Source organism: Tiliqua scincoides, chromosome 5, assembly GCF_035046505.1.
Source record: "Tiliqua scincoides isolate rTilSci1 chromosome 5, rTilSci1.hap2, whole genome shotgun sequence".
In the NCBI taxonomy this organism is placed as follows: Eukaryota; Metazoa; Chordata; class Lepidosauria; order Squamata; family Scincidae; genus Tiliqua; species Tiliqua scincoides.
Genome location: NC_089825.1, coordinates 92,647,217 through 92,668,150, shown reverse-complemented (window position 1 = coordinate 92,668,150; position 20,934 = coordinate 92,647,217). Strand labels below are relative to the sequence as shown.

The following is a 20,934-nucleotide window of genomic DNA, read 5'->3' as shown; positions in this document are numbered from 1 at the left end:
TGGGACTGGACTCACATAATATGCCAATTTATATACTAAACATTTCAATCTTAATAAGTTTAGCAGGGGGATTTTATGAAATGGGAAAAAAATAGATTTGATGTTATGATTGCTTTGAACAGACTGACATTGACCATCAGATGAACAACAGATGAAGGCTACTTTCACACAGTGCTCAAATTACTGGGGTGGAGGAAAGGGGAGGCAGGAGACTAGCTTCATTTCACTATTTTAAAAAAGTAAACAAACCAATACTGAGAGGGAATTAGCAAATAAAGATAGCCTCCCTCCAAAAATGGACATATGGCAAGTCACTGAGAGCCTATTCAAAATGCAAATATGCACTCATCCCCAGCAAAGTCCATTGGAAGCAATAAAATGGACTGAATGTGCAAAGAGATATTGCTCAATTTAAAGGCACAAGAGCCCCGAAAAGCCTGAATTGTTCATTGTCCACACTGGGCAGCTTGGCATTCCAACTGAGTGTTATAAATTAAAAATGGCTACAAATCAGGTCTGAAAGCATGGAAGACACACACACACACACACACACACACACACACACACTGCAAATCAAAGATTTGAAAACAAGGTCAGGTGGATGTACTGCAAAAAGTGCATAGTAATTCTTAAGGAGGCAGCCCTTATGGAAGCTTCTTGCGGAAGCATTAAAGCTATGCAGCCCTCCCCCCCCCGCCGCCAAAACACAGACACTTCAAAATATTATTTCAATTCTCTGCTAGCCCAACTCTTCTATCATAAAGTTTTATTAGCAAATTTACAATTTATACAGAAGAGATCCCATTTAAAAATAAATCAGATTTTGTACAAACTTTTGTGATAAAAAAAATCTTAGTATTAAATAAACATCTCGGCTATATACACGGACACACATGCATGTGTACACACATACACATGTCTTCCAGAAAGACATTATGGATATCACTGCCCTGCCTAACCATAATGATCACATTTACCTTCCAGAAAACTCAACAATTCTCATTCATAAATCCATGAAGAACTATGTACTGGTCCTAGGTAGACTGGATACTAGAGTCCTCTTAAAGCCCGATTCCCTTCCAGAGGTCTTTGCTCCAATCCTGGCTGCATTGTTCTACCACCACCCCTCCCAAGAAAATCCCTTAACCCTGGTTCCAACCCTCCCCACTAAAGTTCAGATCCTTCCCTGTCTGAAGACTCAGGTGCCTTTACACCCACCTCTTCTATTGAAAAGCACTCCCCCTCACTTAGATCTTCAGAGCTGTTCCCACTATATTGTAGCTGTGCAGATCCTTTCAAGGGGTTTTGTTGACAGACACAAGAATGGGATCCTGGGGGAAGGTCAAGAATGGAGCTCTGTTCACTAGTGGCTGTCTCAGTCCTGAACTTCTGGGAACAGAGTTTAGGAAGAGATTGACTGGCCCAGCAACGAGGTCCCGAACTGGTATGTGAGCTTCTTCTTCACCTTGCGGATCTCGCCCGTCTTGCTGTAGTTGCGCAATGCCCGGGCCATTTTCTGGTAAGTCATCTTCTTGCGGTTCCCCTTCTGTTGGCCCCAGCGGTGTGCCAGGACCTCCTTGTGCTTCGAAGAGAACTGGAAGATGCCCAAGTCACGCTGTACCCACCACACACACTCCTTCATATCGCCACGCTCCAGGAGCTCCAGCAAGAACTGGTAGAGGCGCAACTTCCGCCGGGAACCTGAAGAGGGTGAAAAAGAGCTCAGGTAAGTGTGTGTCAGGTGATCTGCAGAGACTGCTGCAGGAAAGGCCAGGCACTGAACAGCCAGTGTGGTTATTGGTTTAATTAAGTGTTGCACTGGATTGGGATTCAAATCCCCATTCAGCCATGAAGCTCACGGGGTCAACCTACCTCCCAGAACTGCTGTAAGAATAAAATGGGGGCAGAGCACCATGCAAACCATCCATGGAAGAAAGAGTGGCATTAAAATGTAGTAAGTCAACAAATCTACAAAACTCACAGATGCAGACTTTCTGTTATCATTGTCTTCTTTAGACATGTCTAAAAATGTCTTCTTTTCAGCAACCCTGAAGAATGACACAAACGTATCATTCCCCTGATTTAAAATTAAAATTAAGTGCAGAAGTGCTCCTCATGCAACAGCTTTCTGTAGTCATCCCCACCCCAAGCACCAATGACGTGGGAAAAAGTTGCACTTCCTGTGATCTTTGCAACTGATGGCCTTAGGATAGTGGTTCTCAAACTTTTAGCACCGGGACCCACTTCTTAGAATGAGAATCTGTCAGGACCCACCAGAAGTTATGTCATGACCAGAAGTGACATCATCCAGCAGAAAATTTTTTAACAATCCTAGACTGCAATCCTACCTACACTTACCCAGGAATAAGTCCCATTTACTATCATTGTTAAATGAATATACATAGTAGCTTGTTAAAAGTACAGATCTGTAACATTTCCCTAAATACAGTCATGTACCATGGTAGCATCAAGTCCAATATATTAAAAATAAAATATTGAAATGAATGGGCACCCACCTGAAGTGGGCTCATGACCCACCTAGTGAGTCCCGACCAACAGTTTGAGAAACACTGCCTTAGGAGGATCTGCACCAAATCAAACAATGGGAAGCCTAAAGTGGACCGTGAGCTCTTTTTTTATCTTCCATTAAGACGCATTCTGTGCCTTTCAAAAGCTTGCATATGTTTAAACCCAACAGATGCTGCTCTACACAAAATGGCTGAGGATGACTTTGGGGTTAAGATGGATGAAAGGATGGGAGACACGAAAAGGCTGCTTTAGCCAGTCAAGCGACATCTTCCTCCACCCAATTCCGTCCCCGCCCACAAGGCCACATGCAGAAGTGTACTGTCCATGCCAGGGCTGCATGCATTTTCGCAACCGTAACGCGTGTCCTCACAGTAGCTCTAAAAAGCGACACCAGATTGTGGGAGAATGAATACCCATATCAGTGGTGCACACAATTCTTCACGAGATCCAAATGCTAAGGGTGGCAGGTGACCAGGTGCAAAGCATGATGGAGTCCTGGTGCCTTTCAGAGTTTAGAAGTTGAAAAAAGCAGCTTGTCAATGAGAAAAGAGGCAGCTGCTGACATTTCCTCTTCCACTTGTCTGTTCAAGGCTTTGGCACCAGACCTTTGTCTTTATCCTTGCTATAGCACCGCCATATACATGTCACTGAAACACTCATATGTGCTTCCCTGTATACTCTTGCCTCCACAGCCGTTCCCCTGCCTTGTCTCTCTTGTGTCAATGTCTAGATTGTAAACTCCTCAGGGTAGGGACCTGTCTTTTCACTCTATGTAAAATGCCATGTAAAGTGCCACAGATGGCACCATAAGAACAACAATTAAAGACATGAGAACTCTGACTTCCAACCTGGTCACTCTGCAGTTCTGAAATGGCATGGCAAAGTGTACAAAATGCTTCAAAATCAATCCATTCTCTGTTGCTGGCAAACTTCCTACCTCTGACTACGGGGCGAAGTAGGCATGACTTTCAACCGGCCCTTTGTATTGTATTTTGTTTGTGGTTTTTGTTGTGTAAACAGGCCCAAGGGCCTCTGATCTGGTTTGAGATCACTGCAGAGGCGTGATAGCTCCTGCCTGCACACTGCACTATGGTCCCAGTCTGGTTCAGGGTCCTCCTTGGGTGCTATTTTTAACACCCACAATGACACGTTTAAAGTCACATCTAGTTTCCACATTATTTGGCTGGGTGGGTTTGATCTGGAATCTTCAGTGTTCCACAAAGTGACCAAGTTCATCAACTCTCTACTAACACATTACCTCTTGCCATGTGCGAATGCCTACATCGGTGGTTCCCAAACTTTTAGCACCAGTCTGGGTTGGTTGGTTGGCAACCTTCAGTCTCGAAAGACTATGGTATAAGCCTACAGCACCTGGTATTCCCAAGCAGTCTCCCATCTAAGTATTAACCAGGCCTGACCCTGCTTAGCTTCCAAGATCAGATGAGATTAGGAATGTGCAGGGTAACAGTTGCTGCAATCAGTCTGGGACCCACTTTTTTAAATGACACCCTGCCAGGATCCACATAGGTTTACCAGACTTTTAAAAAAGGAGATCTAGAAAGAGTTTTTTTAATATATATAAGTAATAATAATGAGAAAAAAGACCCTCAAACACTTATCTACCTAAATTTACACATGTTTGCAAACTGCAGGAGCGGCGCTCTTTGCATAGTAATTAGCAAGTACGGTATCTGATTTTTGAATAGCCTCAGGGCTTCAGGCAATTAGTTATCTGATCTTTCCATCACCCTTTGGTGACCCACCAAAAATCAGGCTGTGACCCACCAGTGGGTCCAGACCCACAGTTTGGGGACTACTGGCCTAAGTATTATGTACCAGTGGGGAAGCACTAGTAGGCGTTATTAAACACATGGAAAAAAACTGGAACCTAAAAAGTGAAGGGAATGGTGACACCCACCTGACTCAAACCCAGATGAGAGATTCTCGTCGGAATCACTGTCAGACACCTCAAGATTTCGACTGTCCCCGTGGAATTCCTCTTCCTCAGAAGATGGGTTGGAGGCATCCCCGGGAATAGGGTACTGCTCATATGGGAGGTAGATCTGTGAAAGCCCAAAACCATACAGGAAAGATAAGACTGTGAAAAGCCAACCAGGCAACTCTCCATTCTCTAACAAGTACACTGGAAATTTAACCCTTTTCTCCAGTCATTATCTGCCCCTTTGGCTGTTTTTTGCCCCTAACTGGGGGGGGGGGGAACAGGTCACAAGGCAAGCAACAACTGTTTTGCAGTGTGGGGGCAATGACTTAAAACTCCTCACCCCTGTGCCACTGTTGTGATCAGACTAGTAGCCCATACCCACCAACCCCCATTTTATGGCTGCATTTCATTACAAAGGTACAATATCCAATAACAGATCCCCCACAAAATGTGCAGCTTGATCCTTGGAAAATTATGACTTTCCCAGAGAGTGAGGGATTGTGGGTACCCAGAATCCTTGCCCTACAGCAGTGGTACTCACTGGTTGGGTGCGACAATCCCCAGGACCGCGTCACTAAGGGGGGCGAGGGGGTGCTTTAACTTATTGTGGGCTTCAGCAAGCAGAAGGAGGTGTGGGGAGCTCCGTGCAGCCCTCTGCAGAGTTCCCCAAGGCTTGGAACGTTGAGAAACTGTGCGCGCAAACCACGTGCGGTTTCACGTCGCATCCCGAATGGTTTGAGAACCACTGCTCTACACTACCACATCACACTCCCTGCTCAGCCACATAAGAAGTTTGTTCACATTTGTTTCCAAGACAGCCAAGCCTGTGCCAATTCATCCAGAGACATCTTTGAGTAGCAAACTGGAAACAGGTTCGGAGTTGAGCTAAGTTGGTCTTGTAAGTCTTGGAACCACAGCAGAGGGGAGGGAGGGTGGTTGGCTGCAGTCGATAGTGATAGGGACTTATCCTCAGAGCTGGCTCAAGCTGTTCCCTTTCCTGGCGCCCATTAGCCCTTTCTCTCACCTACCACACCCCATTAAGAGCCCAGAAGTTCTGGTTTCCCTCAGTCCAAGTTACTAGATTCCATTCCTTCCTAGTGAGAAGCCAATGGTCCTGGCCTGGCCCACCAAACCCCTGAATCCACCAGGTCTCACCTGAGCATTGTACTCTTCCTTTGGCCCCAGGCACATGTTCTGTGTGGGCATCATTCCATCCTGACTGTAGACAGTATCCAGAGAGAGCTGAGGGTAAGAGCCCTGCAAATAGGAAACTTGGACATTTTGCAACTGGGCCAGGTACCCCACTTCAAAGGCATCATATCCGGGCTCCGGTATTTCTGCCAAGTTCATAAAGGACTCTGAAAAACCATGGCATTAAGTCAAATTGGGGGTCCAAGAGAGCTGGCTTGCAATTTCATTCCATTCAGAAAAGCTACTGGTTGTGTTTGGAATACTCTCGGCAAAGACAGAATGGCAAGACAAATGCAGGACTCCCTAACTAGCAAATAAAAATAAAATAAAAATTTAACTGCCATTAATAATAATAATAAATAATAATAATAATAAACCTTATTTATATCCCGCCCTTCTCCCTAAAGGGACCCATTAAAAAACAATTTTAAAATAATCATTTGTGCTGAAATTCGGGGGTTCAAAATTTCTTGTCCTTCCTTCCGTGGCTAACAGCTGACCCACCATTTCCAATTTGCATCTCATTTCCCTTCCTTCGTGCACATGGGGTTGGCTGTGATCCTTGAGCGGAGGAAAGCACCAGAAAACAAGCTCTTGGCTGCAGCTCCCATGCACATCTCCATGACTTATTTAAGAACATGCATCTGCCTTTTGCACTCTACACGTTTACTGCGGAAACCAATGGAGCCACTCTGATGTAAGCAGGGTGGTGCATACCACATCAAGCAACTCTGTCCTCTTTTTCTCTCCACCCCTGGCCCCCAAGAGTCCTGGAATTACAATGTCACTTGGCTCACAGGTGCAGGGGAGGGTGCAGATGTTCAATTCAGGCTACAAAGGACCATATGTGTGCTGACAGCTGCAGGTCTAGGACTGTGCAAATGTGTTAAGCCATTGATTTGCATAGGAATCAGCAAGTGCACCTCAAGTGCATGCCTCTGCCCATTAGAGGGCACAGTTTTTTAGAAGAATGATTATTTTTTTCTCTCCTACATAAATTAGTTAAGCACTACTGTACTTAACTAATTATTTAATGTCTTTAAGGTCTTCCTCTCCTACACCCTGTTGAAAGCACCCTGTTGATATATAGGATTCTGCAGGTGCTTGTATCTAGTTTACAGATGGAGGATTTAACATTTCATCCACGAGAAAATCTAACTACTTTAGTTCAATTATTCCTCACTTTTTAAAAAACATGTATGTATTTGTGCATCTGGCCACCAGAGAAGGCATACAATACCTACCATTCACAGACACAAAAATGATGCCAAAAAGATATAGGGCTCTCAGGAAAAGCCCTTTGCAGATTTGGCAAAGCCAGAGGCATTCTTAAAAACCTGGGCTGCCCTGGAGTCATTAGCATTATTTGATTTGGGATTTTTAACTCTTACAACTCCCAAACATTTTTATATTAATAGCCAGACTTAAAACAACCCTAAATGTGTGTGTGTGTGTGTGAGAGGGGGGGGGGGGAGAGGGAGATCTATGTTTTACTTGTCATTCAACCAGAAAGTCTGCTGGGTGACCTTGGGCAAGTCACAAGTCATCCTCCATCACAGGGTTGTTGCAAGAATTAAACAGAGGTGGAAAGAATCATGTGCACCATTCTGAGTTCTTCAGAGGAAGGGCAGGCTACATATGGGGCATCACATAAACACCAGCTCAGCCCCAGCCACCAAACTCCCCACCCACTATCTCCAGAAGATGCTGAATTCTTATTTAGCTAAGGATGGACTTATTTAGCTATTTATTTTTCACATTTCTGTATCACCTTTCTGTATTACCCTTCCTCCAAGGAGCTCAGAGTGGTGTACACAGTTCTGTCCCTCCCTTTTTGACTTCACAACAACCCTGTGAGGTATGTGAAGCTGAGAGATAGTGACTAGCCTAAGGTCACCCAGGGAGATTGATGGCTAAGTGGGGTTTTGAACCTGGATCTTCCAGGTTTAAGTCCAACTCCCAAACCACTACACCATCCACTACCATTTCCCCAAGACAAATTTCCCCAGAAGCAAGCTCATGCGCATTTGGGATGTGGGCGTCTTGGCACCATAGCAAGTTTCCTTATTTATTTTTTAAACATGTTGATTGCAAAGTTTCAAGCAAAAGGATATGAAACACACATACGGGGCAACCTCTTCCAAAATATGTTCTAGATAGAAAGAAACTTTTGCAACCAAATAGATAGAAAGAAACTTTTGCAACCAAATGCAGTACTTCTTGAATGACATTTTCCTCTATCCAATTCTCATTTTCATACTATCCAATTCCAATAATTAAACAATATATGCTTTTTAAAAAAAGTTCTTAATATCCAAGCTTATGCATCCAAGTAACATTAGAAGCGGCAACTGAGGAGATGGCAGGGGAGAAAGGGGCCTCTTCAGTATGTGTGGCCCAAATCTTTCAGCGTTTTATACTGATTTAACCCAGTGCCTTGCGTAAGCCCTGAAAGATGGTTGGCTTTCGTTTATTTATTTATTTATTTTTCACATTTTTATACCGCCCTTCCTCCAAAGAGCTCAGGGCGGTTTACACAGCTGCTGCTCCTCCCCTCCTTCTTGTCCTCACAACAGCCCTGTGAGATAGGTCAGGCTGAGAGAAAGTGACTAGCCCAAGGTCACCCAGGAAGCTTTGTGGCTGAGTGGGGATTTGAACCTGGATTATCCAGGTCTAAGTCCACCTCCCAAATCGCTACACCACCCTGGCTCTCAACCGAGAAAAACCAGTGCTCAACACTGAGATGAGAACCAGGATGGTGTAGTGGTCTGGGAATCAGACTGCGACCTGGAAGATACAGGTTCAAATCCTCGCTCAGCCATGAAGCTTCTTGGGTAACCTTGGGCTTCTCTCTCTCTCTCTCTCAGCCTCACCTACCTCACAGGGCTGTTATGAGGACAAAAGAAGGGAAGAAACTATGAACACTACCCCCCAAGCTCCTTAGAGGAAGCATGGTATTAAAACGTGAAAAATACATAAAATAAATAATTCCATCACACGCCAAGAATTCTGAAAAGAAAAGAACTCTGGTAGTGGAAGTAGGAACAGGCTCAGGTCTCACTGGGTTTCAACCCCACTATAATGGGGTCCTCAGATACATTCTTTTAAATTCTTCCACATAAGCAAATTGTAGCCTTTTTTTTTTTCTTATGGGCCAACAGAAATGCTTCAAAACCCCTGCACCCTTTGCCTCCTTCTTATCTATCTTCTCTTTATCTGCCTTCGCCTCATCTTTGTTCTGTTGATACTTTCCTCCTGACTAATCCTTATGGGACTGCCAACCCCGCCTTCTGCCTCCAACCCTGAGGCAGCTCAAAGAGGAGATTCTGACTAACCTTTGCAACCCCCAGGGGTCTTTTCAATGCACATGCACACCCACCCACAACTCATTCATCATAGGAGGGGCATTTTGCTGGTATCTTATCTTTTCGACACAATTTCCAGAGCAAAGATAGGCCCCTTTGTCCATAGCAGCCGACAAAGAGTCTTGTGGCCCCTTAAAGGCTAAAAATTTACTGAAGCATAAGCCCCAGTCCAGAAAAACTTATACAATAAATGCAGTCATCCTGAAGGTGCTACAGAGCTCTTTGTCTTTTCTATTTCTGTGCCATTTCAGTTGGTACAGTACATTTGCACTTAATTTTTATTCCAAGTCTTGTTACTTGCTCCAGGTTCCTGGAATGCCATCCCTTCTCCCAACTCATGCCCCCCCCATCCATGACTGAACCAACCATCCAATCCAACAGAATTCTTTGAAAGTATTTGCACTTTCAAATTGGGGGGGAGGAGATCAGCAGCACTCTTCACCCATCCCAGGTGGGTCTATACAGTCTGGTGGCTCTTTGAACAAAAATATTTATAAAACTCCTCAACAGCTAGGCAGTAGAGAGTCATACGGTCTAAAGCAGGGGTGCCAAACTCATTTCATATGCTGTAGTGGACCAAACAGCAATCATGGCGCCTGCCGAGAGCCAGAAGTGACATTAAGTAGGAAGTGATGTCATTAAGCAAATGATGGCCAGAAATAAGCACTTTGTTCACCCAAGAAACTCATTAGCTACAAATGACAGAAGAGAAAATGTGCACATCTTGATCATATTTTCAAGTTATAAGAAGAGCCCAACTTTGCAGCTCCGCAGCTGAGAGGTGTTCTGCAATGTAACACCTCAGCAGAAGCCGAGCTGATGAAAGGGCTGCCCATTTGATAACTGGGCTGTCCCAGCACATCAGCTGTGTCTCCCTCTCTTACCCTTTTTGGTCTACCTCTTCCCCAATAATATTCCCTGCTTTCGGAGGCCTCCTTCCGTCTCTCCCTCCCAGGGCTTTGGCAGAAGCAGCAATGCTGAGAGGGTGACTCAAAAGAGCCCTATTATAAATGGGAGTCAGATACAGAGCTTCCATGGGCCACATCCAGCTTACACGCCTTATGTTTGACACCCCTGGTCTAAAGGATTATGAAGCATAAACTGTGCCAACACTAAGCAGGACTAGGCCTGCTCTATGGCTGGCTGGAGATTTCTTCGGAACTGTCAGCACACCCTTGGATTCCACAGAAAAAGAGTGGGAGAAACATAAAACAAATATTTAACTATTTTTACACAGAGAGAGAGAAAGAGAGAGACAGAGTATAAAAATTTTATACAGGGTGGGCCAAAAGTAGGTACTGTGTACAGTACTGAGCAGGTCACTTTTTACTTTTCATTATTATTTTAACAACAACAACAACAATAATAATTCTCAATACCTGTAAAAGAAAAAAAAATAATGAAAAATAAAATTAAAATACCATGTCCTGATCAGTACTGTATACCTACTTTTGGCCCACCCTGTATATTTTATTCATATATACTGTTGGCAACCTTCAGTCTCGAAAGACTATGGTATCGCGCTCTGAAAGGTGGTTCTGGAACAGCGTCTAGTGTGGCTGAAAAGGCCAATCCGGGAGTGACAATCCCTTCCACACTGGGAGCAAGTGCAGTCCTCCCTGGTCTGTCTCCCTGGCTATGGGCCTTCCTTCTTTGCCTCTTAGCCTCAGACTGTTGGCCAAGTGTCTCTTCAAAAGAGACACTTCTCTTTTGAAAAGTGTCTCTTCATATATACTATTTATTATAAAATATGCATAAAATAAGTAAATATCAAAGAGAAAAGAAGATGCCTGCAGAAAGAGACAAGAGCTGGGGGGATGGGGGAGGCAGAGGGCCAAGGCAAAAAGCTCACGAGGTTTTCAGCTATAAGGGAGGAAAGGCTATAAGGGAGGAAAGGTGTGAAAGTTTGGAGCCATTGAGTTCCCAGACTGAAGAAAGAAACTCAGGTTTAGCCACAAGGAAAGTATTGGCAGGATCAAGACAATGAGAAAACAAATAAAGAGAGAGTTAAAAGCCTTAAGAGATTTAAAAACAAATAATTGTGGCTGAAACTGTGAGGAAACAAAAGCCAATGCATGTCTAGAAAATCTGCAAGCAATGTTGACAGAAGGCTGCTCAGATTGGACATGTTTTGTATGCAGAAGTGCTCAGGATTGGTCCCTGGCAGGGGAGTTAGGAAAGACCCCTGTCATCCATGGAGAGATGCTACCAGTTGCTGTTGACAATATGCAACAAGACAGACCAATGACCTGACTCAGTGGTATAAGGCTTCTTCCTGTGCCGGCACAGGGTTTCTGGGAACTCTGAGGCAAAGCCATGCATAGGATGCCCCATGGTGCACCCCACCCACCCCCTGATATTCACTGGACACTACCACAGTCATGGTGTAGGCTTCCTCATGAGGAAGCTGCTTGAACCATTCACTAAAGAGGCTATATACTATATCTCCATAACTAGATGTGATAGGGTAAAATGGATGACATTTTTGAAATCAGCACCCCAAAGTCATATAAAACCACCATAAAGTTTGGGAAAAACTTTTCTGACCCTCAATTTTGTAGGCCTGTGTAATGGGATCCAGGGGAGGGGCATCAAGGACCTCCCAGATGTGACCAGAAGTGCCTTGTGGAAGACTCCATGAGGCCTTCAAGGCCCAGGGAGGCTGCAGGCTGCTTCCTTGCGCTTCAGAACACCTCCTGGACATGACAGGAAGACCCTTCCAGTCACATCCAGGAGGGCGGTCCTTGAGGCCCTCCAGACATGGGGTTTGGCACCCAGGTTGTATCAGAACTGTGGGTGCCAAACCCACAGATAAGGCGGGCCCTCTGAAAAGTATGTAGAATAAAAAAAGAAATTAAAAAAAACATTTTTTGCACTAACTCAAACAAATGAAGAAAAGAGATATCAAAGAGAATGCGAAAGTGTCACACTTGGAAATAAGAAGCATTACTCAGAGGGAGAGGAAAGGAAAAAAAGTACAGATGAAGAAAATGGAGGCCCCAATTGCTCCATTGGGGATCAATTAACCACAAGGAAACGAGAAAATATTCAGTCAGAAACGGCAAGAAGAGAACCAGACACATGATAAAAGGAAAGACAAAGGTAGTGCACAAGGAAAAGAAGGAGAGCTCATTGGCATAGAAGTAAAACGAGAGTACTTCACATGAATTCAGCACTTGAGATGGGCAAGACTAAGCTCCGTCCCAAGAATATGGTCTGAAGGCTCATGGTACAGCAGCCTTGCTGAAGCGAACTAAGGGCCCAAGCCTATCTGAGCCTTGTGCTGCCCGAGCTGGCATTTCAGCACCACAAGGCCCTTTATGTGACGTGAAAGCCAGGCCACCATTGTGTGCTTCTGGATAGCTGCTACAAACAGCAAGTGGCATGGTGCACATGGCAGAGAGTCTGCCACTCATGGTAAGTTGGTGGCAGGGTGTCCCATGTGCAGGGAGGGAGGGAGTGGATTCCAGTGGCACCAGGACCCTCTCCTCCCCCTTATCTCTCTTCGGACTTACGCCAGCTATATAACTGTGGCAGAGTTGCCACAAACCATTCAGGCAGTGGATGTTTGTGGTACTCCTAAATAGAAGTGGGAGATATCACGGGGCTAGCTGAAACATAAGAGTCAGGACTCTCCAACACTCAAGCTCAAAGGAAAGCCACACCAACAATGTAGAAGGGACAAGGCTAGCTCAAGACCTCCAGGCACTTAAGGTGGCATGCCAAATTCTGTTCCCCCTTTTAAGCTGCCTCAGGTGACTATCTCAGTTGGCTGTATGAATGGGCTGGCCCTGGAAAGGGAGCAGCATGTACAGTAGTGTGCAGCACTAGGGTATATTTGAACTGTAGCACATTTGCCAAAAAGGTTAGCTGTCTCCAGATAGTTGGAGCCTCTTGGAGAGCCCCAAATGAGTGTCTCTTTATGCTGTACATGCCAATGAGACACCTTCCGCCTACCACTCAGTTCTGAAAAAGCAAGGACATCTTCCAAAACCAGGCAACTACATGCCTAAATGCAGAATTGTTAAAAAAAAATAATAAGAGGGGGACGGGGGAGAGTTTTTTCTGTTGCAGTCTGCTACTAAACAGAAAAATCCCACTGAAGATACCATATCTTCACTGCTGGGCAAAAGATTCATATGTAAACTGGTGAGTAAGAAAGAAAAAGATTTAATTCATATTATTAGGTATAAAGTGCAAAAAACTGTTGTTTGGGCACAGTATATTGTCTCACACAGTTAACTGCCCTGCAGTCCCACTGTCTGCTTTCTGAGCTCCTGCATCTCCTCCACACAGCAACTGTGACTTACCTGGGGAGCTCTCAGGGTCTAGAAGACAAGGAGAAAATGAGGATTCTTGTTTGCAAAAGTCCTGGTCACTGATGAAGCCATTGGAGAACTGAGAAGCAGAGACAAATCTGTCAGTGGCATATAAACGTTCTCAACTCCCAAAGATAGACAAGACAAGGCTAACTCATCCATGAGGCTGACTTGGGCAGTCACCTCTGTCAACAGACTTGCAAGAGGGCACCCATCTCCATCTGCTCACATGCCACTGCTCCTTCTCCTCCCCCCACTCCCTGGACTGGAAAAGGAAGACCTTTAGCCCACCTCTCCTCCACACTTCCTCTTCCACTCTATCGCCTCCTCCTTTTCCAATCTAGGGAGCAGGAGACTGAGGCATCAGGAGTTCTTGGGCTGGCCCTAGGACAAGAACACAGGAATTCTAGTTCTCAACTCATGTCAGCCTGCTAGATTGACGGTATTCCACCAAGACCTGAAGGAACTCGACTCACACACTAAATTCACAAATGGCTTATAGGGCCATTATCAACAACTTCTTCAAAGGGCTCAGAGTTGGTATTAAAAGTGAGGAAAGTGAGCAATAAGAATCAGGGCCTTTCTTGAGGCAAGGAAAGTGGCATTGAGAATCAGGGCCTTTCCAGTTGTGGCACTACACCTGTCGAAATCTCTCTCCCTTGTCCATTTGCTGAGCATCCTCCTTGATAGTGTTTAGAATAGATTACCATTAAACACACCTATTTGAGCAGGCTTATAATGTACTTTAGGACTCCTTGGGTATAATCTCAGTTTTGATATTAAACAGGTCCTAATGTTGTTGATTATGGGGGAAGGTGTTCACCACTACAGGTTGGGTCTCGGCATCCACGAATCACCTTCCCCATGGATACCAAAAATCATGTTAAATGAAACCCATTTAAAAATCAATGTCCCTTTTCTCAGAGATTTAAAAATAGCCTTGCTTAACATTGTAATGCAGGAGAGCAGCAGCAGGCAGACAATGAATGAATGAATCAGTCAGTCAGTCTCTCTCCAGACACTTAGATAGGAAGTGATAATCACTTCCCTTTGCTTTCTTTCACTTGCTCCAGGTGGAAGGGGGGACTGCTTGCCTCAGAGTGAAGCCTTTCTCAGTGCCTGGAGAGAGATTGATTGATTGTAAGCCTGCCTTACAATGATAAGCGAGGCTATTGATAAAGGATAAAGTTTTTTCTTTAATTTAAAGGGCGCTTCTCATCGCGTTGAGATAAAAGCGTGGATGAAAAATCCGTGGACAATTAGATTATATCTGTATTGTCTTTTTACTGTTTCTGATTTTTCATTCTTCTTCTATGTATTGTTATTGCATTTTAACTGCTGCAAGCCATCTCAAAATCAAGATGAAAAGGGAGGATGCAACTTAAAATGTATAACCCCATTCTGTTCCCATTCCCTTCCCAAAGAGTTCAGAAATCCTTGACTACATACTCACCATATATCCATACTGGGATCCTTCACACCTGCAAATAGAAAAGGAAAATTGGTAAATGGGTATCCATGGGATAAATCTCTTCCCCTCTCCCCCATTCCTCTCCCATATTTATAGCTTTAGGAAACTTGCTTGCAATGATAATTTAAAATTGCTCTGTCACACCCCACCCCACCCTGGCAGAAAAGGTGACAATGGCCCCAGGCAGAAGGGAACAATGGTTACATAGTGAATGACTTAGTACTCTTTAGTAAGGCTTATAATTTAGTAAGGCAAGCAATTTAAGTTTTAGGCTGCAATTTGGTAACACTTTCCTAGGCGTAAGCCCCACTGAACACAATGAGGTTTACTTCTGGGTAGACCTGCATAGGACTGCACTGTTCATTGACTACATGTTATCAAAATCATATTATAGGTGCTTTTGGAAGCAAGTGAAGGGAATATAAGATGAACTTGCTGTGTAAGAAACAGAGTCTGCCACTCCTTCTTAGAAGGACCTATCTTCAGATATTATTCTTTCCGCCATTCCCTAATATAGTCATACACCAAAACCAAAAACAGCATTTAAAAAATCCAAAGAAGGGTGCCCTTAACTTCCAGGTCCAACATGTCCTCAGAACTTAAAACTGCCCCATCTCATTGCAAATATAACAAATTCACTGCCCAGTTCTGTCCACACTCCAGTGGCATCACTAGTGGGGTATAAGGTGTGTGGACTGCACCATGTGACGCACTCAGGGGTGTGTGTTACACCACTTCTGGCTAAAATTGTTAAATCTTGGTATTTTTGAATAATACCATCATGTTGTATATCATTCAATGCAGAATTTCACGCAGAATGTAATTAAACATTTAAATATCTATATTCTATCATATGTATGGCCAAATAACCAGAAAAGGAAAACACAACTGCCTTATGTTAGAAAAAGTGGATTTTCTTAACTCTATACTGACCAATGAGACTGATTGTTCTGAAAGCCAGTGAGGTATTATTATGACACACAGCAGGGAACCAATAAGGTGTTAGTATGAGTTAGCTCTCATTTCCATGCATCAGAGCTGATACTAGATCTTTTACTCAGTTGTGTGAGTGCCATCAAGTTGGCCATTGGTTTTTTGTTGCTTATTGATTTGTTGGGTGACCTGTATTGATACATGTTAAATAAAGTTAAGAGGGGTCACACCAACCTTAGTGATGTCACTGCATTTAGGCTGTGTTATGATACTGTAATGTATTCTGTATGGTCTGGTATGGGAAGAGGTCCATCGTGGGGGTGACACAATGAGCGCTCGCACTGGGTGATGCAACCCTAGTGATACCTCTGACAAGCTCCCCTCTCTTTCTCATTCCTTGAACAGGTTTGCTGCAGGCCTGTACCTAACTGGCACACTGCATATAACCCTGTTTAATAAATCCGTGATGGCAACAACATTTGTATTGAGTCTGAAGGAGCACCCACCATTTCATCAACAACTGCTGTAATTGATCAAGCCGCTAATTATAAGGCTTGCGGCTCGACTAATTACTAAGTATTTATGTTGCACTTTTAATTTGCAAGGCGTTTGCGATCTTCATCGCACACAACAAAACAAAGGAAAATCCCCATGTTATAGAATGAGAACTAAAGCCACACCAGGAGGTGAGATCTGGAGCCTGATCAACCCATTGGCTCATTGGCTACGGGACAAAACTTGTTCCTATTCGAGTCTCATCTCTACTGCTAGAACTTGTGTGGCAGATAGAATGTTGGGTTTGGATACAGCGTCTAATCAGGAGAAAATCAGGAAATACTGTTATTTGCCCCAGAGATATGCTGGGCTTTTCTGAATCTTTTGTGCATGGAATATAGAAACAGGAAGTACTGTAAGAAGAAAACACTAACTGAGAGTCTGAACACATTTGTAATTAAAGCATACTGAGTCAAAGTGGGCCCATCCATTTGATACAAAGGCCATCACAATCTACGGTGCCATTAATTGGTAGTAGCACTGATTTGAGACCCAGGTTTAAATCCCACCTCGGTCTGTGGTCTTACCTTGACCTCAGTTCAGCCATAATCTGAAAAACGGGCATACCTATAACATCAGCCTGTCTCCCAGGACCGCATTTGAAGTCAAAAAATACCAGGTTTTGCAAGTACTTTGCAAGTCCTTTAAGTGCTACAGAGACACTATCTTCAAAATTTCTTTGAATGCAAATAGATACAAATATTCCCCTGCTAACTGGGCATGGGGCACTTTTTAAAGGGGCAACTCCCTTATTTTTAGCAGGGTGAGAGAGATCAGCTGCCCCTACTCTCCCTCCCAGTGGTTGCTTGCTAGTGTCTCCTTTGTGTCATATTTTCTTTTTAAATGGTGAGCCCTTCTGGGGCAAGGAACCATCTTTTCATTTCTGGTGATACGTAAACCATGTTGTGAACTTTTGGGGGTAAAAAGCAGCATATAAATATTCTCCTTCTTAATAATGATGATGATAAGAACACAATGGACAGAGGGCAGGCCCTAGTAGAGGGGGGGTAAAGGGGGTAATTTGTATCCAGGCACAGGGTCAGAAAGGGGGCCCAGGAGCCAAAGAAGGGGGCCTGGAAATTTCCTGGGACCTTACATTTTATTATCTGACCCAGATTTACTGCCTGGGTCACAACTGGGAGGAAACTGACCTACTATAGTAGCTCTTTGGCTTGTGGATCCACTAACCATGAAGGAGTGTGGAGGAGCTCAGGGACACAGCTGCGGGACTGCAGCTACTGCAAAAGTCAGTTTTGGTGTACACAGGACACCTTCCATTCCAGCATGAGCCTAAATACAATGAGATTAATCCCCTGCAATGATTTTCTATATTTGATTTTAGATAGACTTAGGAGTGTATTGGGTTTTCCATACCTAGCTTCCTACATCAGGCAGGCAGGTAGGTGTGAGCTCTGCACTGGGAAGACTGGTAGACCTAGGCTCCAAAGACTATTTCAGCTACAGCCACTTTCCCCCTGCCAGTTTTGCCCCCATTCTGCCTGCCCCCATTACCACCCCGCACTCTGTTTCACCCCCTCCATCTTTGGGATGGGGCCCAAAAGAAACTTGGTACCACCTGATAAAATTCTTCTCAGAGGCCCTGACAGAGGGAAAATGAAAGTTTAAAATGTGAAATAACAGGAAAATGAGATGGATCAGGTGACGGGAGATGGGTGAGAATGAGATGTGCGCACGGGAGGAAGGAGTTCTGGAAGTTGTATCTAAAATGTTTGAAAATGTAGTAACATTTAACTAAAAATATGAAAAGCAAAAAGGGCCTAGGAGGGCAGATCAGAGTTGTTGCAGAAGGGGGGTCATGAAATTATTGTTGCTTAGGGAAGGCTAAAAAGTGAGGAATAAATAGTGTGAACAGGAAGGGGGTTCCAGAAAAGCATGTTCCTTTGTCATCCAGATATTTCACTGGGCACATCAATCAATCTCTGGATGAGAGATTGGTAGGGTGGAAGAAGCTAAATAAAGATAGGATGGTCAGACTAGTAGCCTGAATGTTAACAGTGCCTTGAGCAACACTGATGCAGAGGGGGCCAAATCAGCATGGGGAGGGGAGACAGTTAGACCAGGAAGTTGCCCACACCCCTCATGTGCCGCCACCCCCTCCATGCAAGCTGGCACCACCTTTTCTCTGTCACACTCTTTTGATCAGAGGAAATATTCAAATCTGTTTTCCCCCAGCTTTGCAGGCCTCAGTATTTGCATAGGAGGCTAGAGAAGGGGAGGGAAAGAGTGAGAGAGAGAAAGTTGGGGGGGGGGTAGTTCAAAGCACCTGACATCAGACCAGGGAGAAGGGGTTGTGGGAAGCTGCTGCTATTTTGGAATAGGGGTGCCTTAAAACAAAGAAGTTGCAAAATCCTTCAACAGCTAGAGGACCTGCAAAAATTCAGTAGCCAAGGTTTTTCTGAGCAGAGGGAATTTCTCTGTTAAATTGCTCCTGGACATGTACTTATTCTGTTATGCACAGGAGCCCCACAAGAAGAGATGGTGCTAGCAGTGGCATCAGAGATCAGTGGGTCAGGCAATGGTCAAGCCCATTGGATAACCCACCTGAGCCAGGTTGCTCCCTGAACCCTTAGTACCATTGGAAGTGCCCACTGGTGGGTGGGTGGGTGGGGTGCCACGGGAAGCCCTGTTTGCCCCAGGATCCCCAGCATTGATTTGGAAGGAAGCCCCTGAACAGTGATTTCAAGTGGGATATACGCGGACACAGCCCCACACGAATCCTGGAACAGCACCAAATGGATCCTGGTCACAACAGACAAAGACAATCCCACACACACACACACTAGAAGTTCAACACACTCTTCCCACCATGCATAGAAAATCAGCTTTCCCACCCTCCTGCCTTTTCCCAATTATCATTAGAGAGCCAGCAATGGGACAAAGTGGATGGTGTTGGAGCTCAGACTGGAAGGGTTCAAATCTCTGCTCAGTCATAAAGCTCAAATGGTGATCATGAGCCAATTTAACCTACTTCTCTTCTTTTTCTGAGAAGAAAAGTGATGTTGCACACTACCCTGAGCTCTTTGGAAGATGGGCAATATAAAAACTTGAATAAGCCATTGGAGCCAACCAATCCCCTTCCCAAAGTCTGTCTCTTGTACCCTATCTCTGGGTAAGTGGTTCTCACTGCCTCCTGGGAATCCAACACCCCCCGCTCCAAATACAGGTAGGATTTGGGGGGATGCCTCCACTTGCTCTGTTGACATTTTCAAGAGCCTGGGGAAACCTTACTTTGCCATCATTAGGCTTCCTACAGTCTTTGAGCTAGTTGAAAATTACATTTAGGGTCGCTGCACTGAGTGTTCAGTTCCGTATTGTCATTTATTACTTATAGCATCGATTGCTCCATACAGTTTACAGCAAACCACCTTGAGGGCTCTCAGTGTGATAAGTTAACATGAGAGCTTACAAGTAACTACAAGATTTCATTTCCTATCCAGAGGGCACAGGATACACCGGAACCCACTCCCCCTATTCACTAGACTCTCCTCATCTCAGAAAGATCACAGGAATTCTGGCTCTGGTCCCAACTCTTCCTGCAAAATTGGGAGATCACATTTGCAAGCATAGCGGGGCAGAGGACTTGAGGAGGAGGAGGAGGATGATGATGATTGAGTCAATCACCTCCAACCTGAGTCACATTTTGAACTCACTTACCTGAACTCACTTACCTGGGAGTGGGGTACACAATGGGGCTTACTTCAGAGTACACAGGCCTAGGATTGCACTGTTAGTGGCCAATCTTTACACACACAGAGGGAGGGAGAGAGCGCGCAAAATTTAAATGCTGGGGCTTCAAGAGTACATAAATGCTCCAGCCTTGCTGCATGAGCATTTATGTACACCTGAAGTTCCAGCATTTAATGCTGGTGTGACTTTCCGTGTGCGTGTGTGTGTGTGTGTTGAGATTGGCCACTAACAGTGCAATCCTAGGCATGTGCTTAGTTCTCCACACATGCTCAGAGACTATTCTTTTTACGATTCCAACTTCTTTTTCAGAAAGAGAGGGGGAGAAATCGGTGCCTGGGCAGATAGATGGTGAGCTCCAGCGCACGCCCATTCATCCCCCGGCGGCTCCCTTCCCCCGGCTCCCCTGGCACTCACTGCGAGTATTCCACGTCCAGCATCCTCGACCAGGGAGAGGCAAAGAGGCAACTCCGGGGCTGGGGCTGCCACTGTCGCGACTCTGTTCCTGTGGCCGGCTGCCGCTTGGCGGGGGGGATTTATACAGCCTCTCCAGGGGAGGGCGAAGCAGGGGGAAGAGAGCGTGATCTCAGCACGAAATTCCCCCAACGAGGGGGAGTGGCTGGCTGGCTGGCGTTACGCAATGAGGTTTGCGATGCCAGGAAAGGGGGGGTGAGGCTGGGGGGGGGGTGGACTAAAGCCATGCCACATTTTCCCCGTGCTGAACCAGGAAAAGTTTGCACAGAGAGAGGGACATCGATGAGTCGGTGGGTGGGGCACAAGGCTCTTCCCCCACCCCCTGCAGCAGCTGGCAGGAAAAGACGCTGGGCACCAAAATGCCCACCGTGCACTGTATCGTGCCAAAAGCGGTCGAGAGTTCAAGCGCGACACGATCCTTAGCGTGTCTGACTCGGGAGTAAGTCCTGC

The 20,934-nt window shown here is 45.1% G+C and overlaps 1 protein-coding gene and 1 pseudogene across 1 annotated transcript; both read right to left on the bottom strand.

Annotated features, from left to right (window-relative positions):
* Positions 1-814: 814 nt before the first annotated feature.
* On the bottom strand, positions 815-20,486 carry SPIB (Spi-B transcription factor). Its single transcript, XM_066630962.1, has 6 exons — positions 20,428-20,486; positions 14,800-14,827; positions 13,338-13,425; positions 5,627-5,829; positions 4,448-4,592; positions 815-1,701 (listed from the first exon to the last, which is right to left on the bottom strand). Exons 1-6 carry the CDS (start codon positions 20,448-20,450, stop codon positions 1,403-1,405), a joined length of 786 nt encoding a protein of 261 aa, XP_066487059.1. The 5' UTR covers positions 20,451-20,486; the 3' UTR covers positions 815-1,402.
* On the bottom strand, positions 3,889-4,008 carry LOC136655094 (5S ribosomal RNA; annotated as a pseudogene).
* Positions 20,487-20,934: the final 448 nt, after the last annotated feature.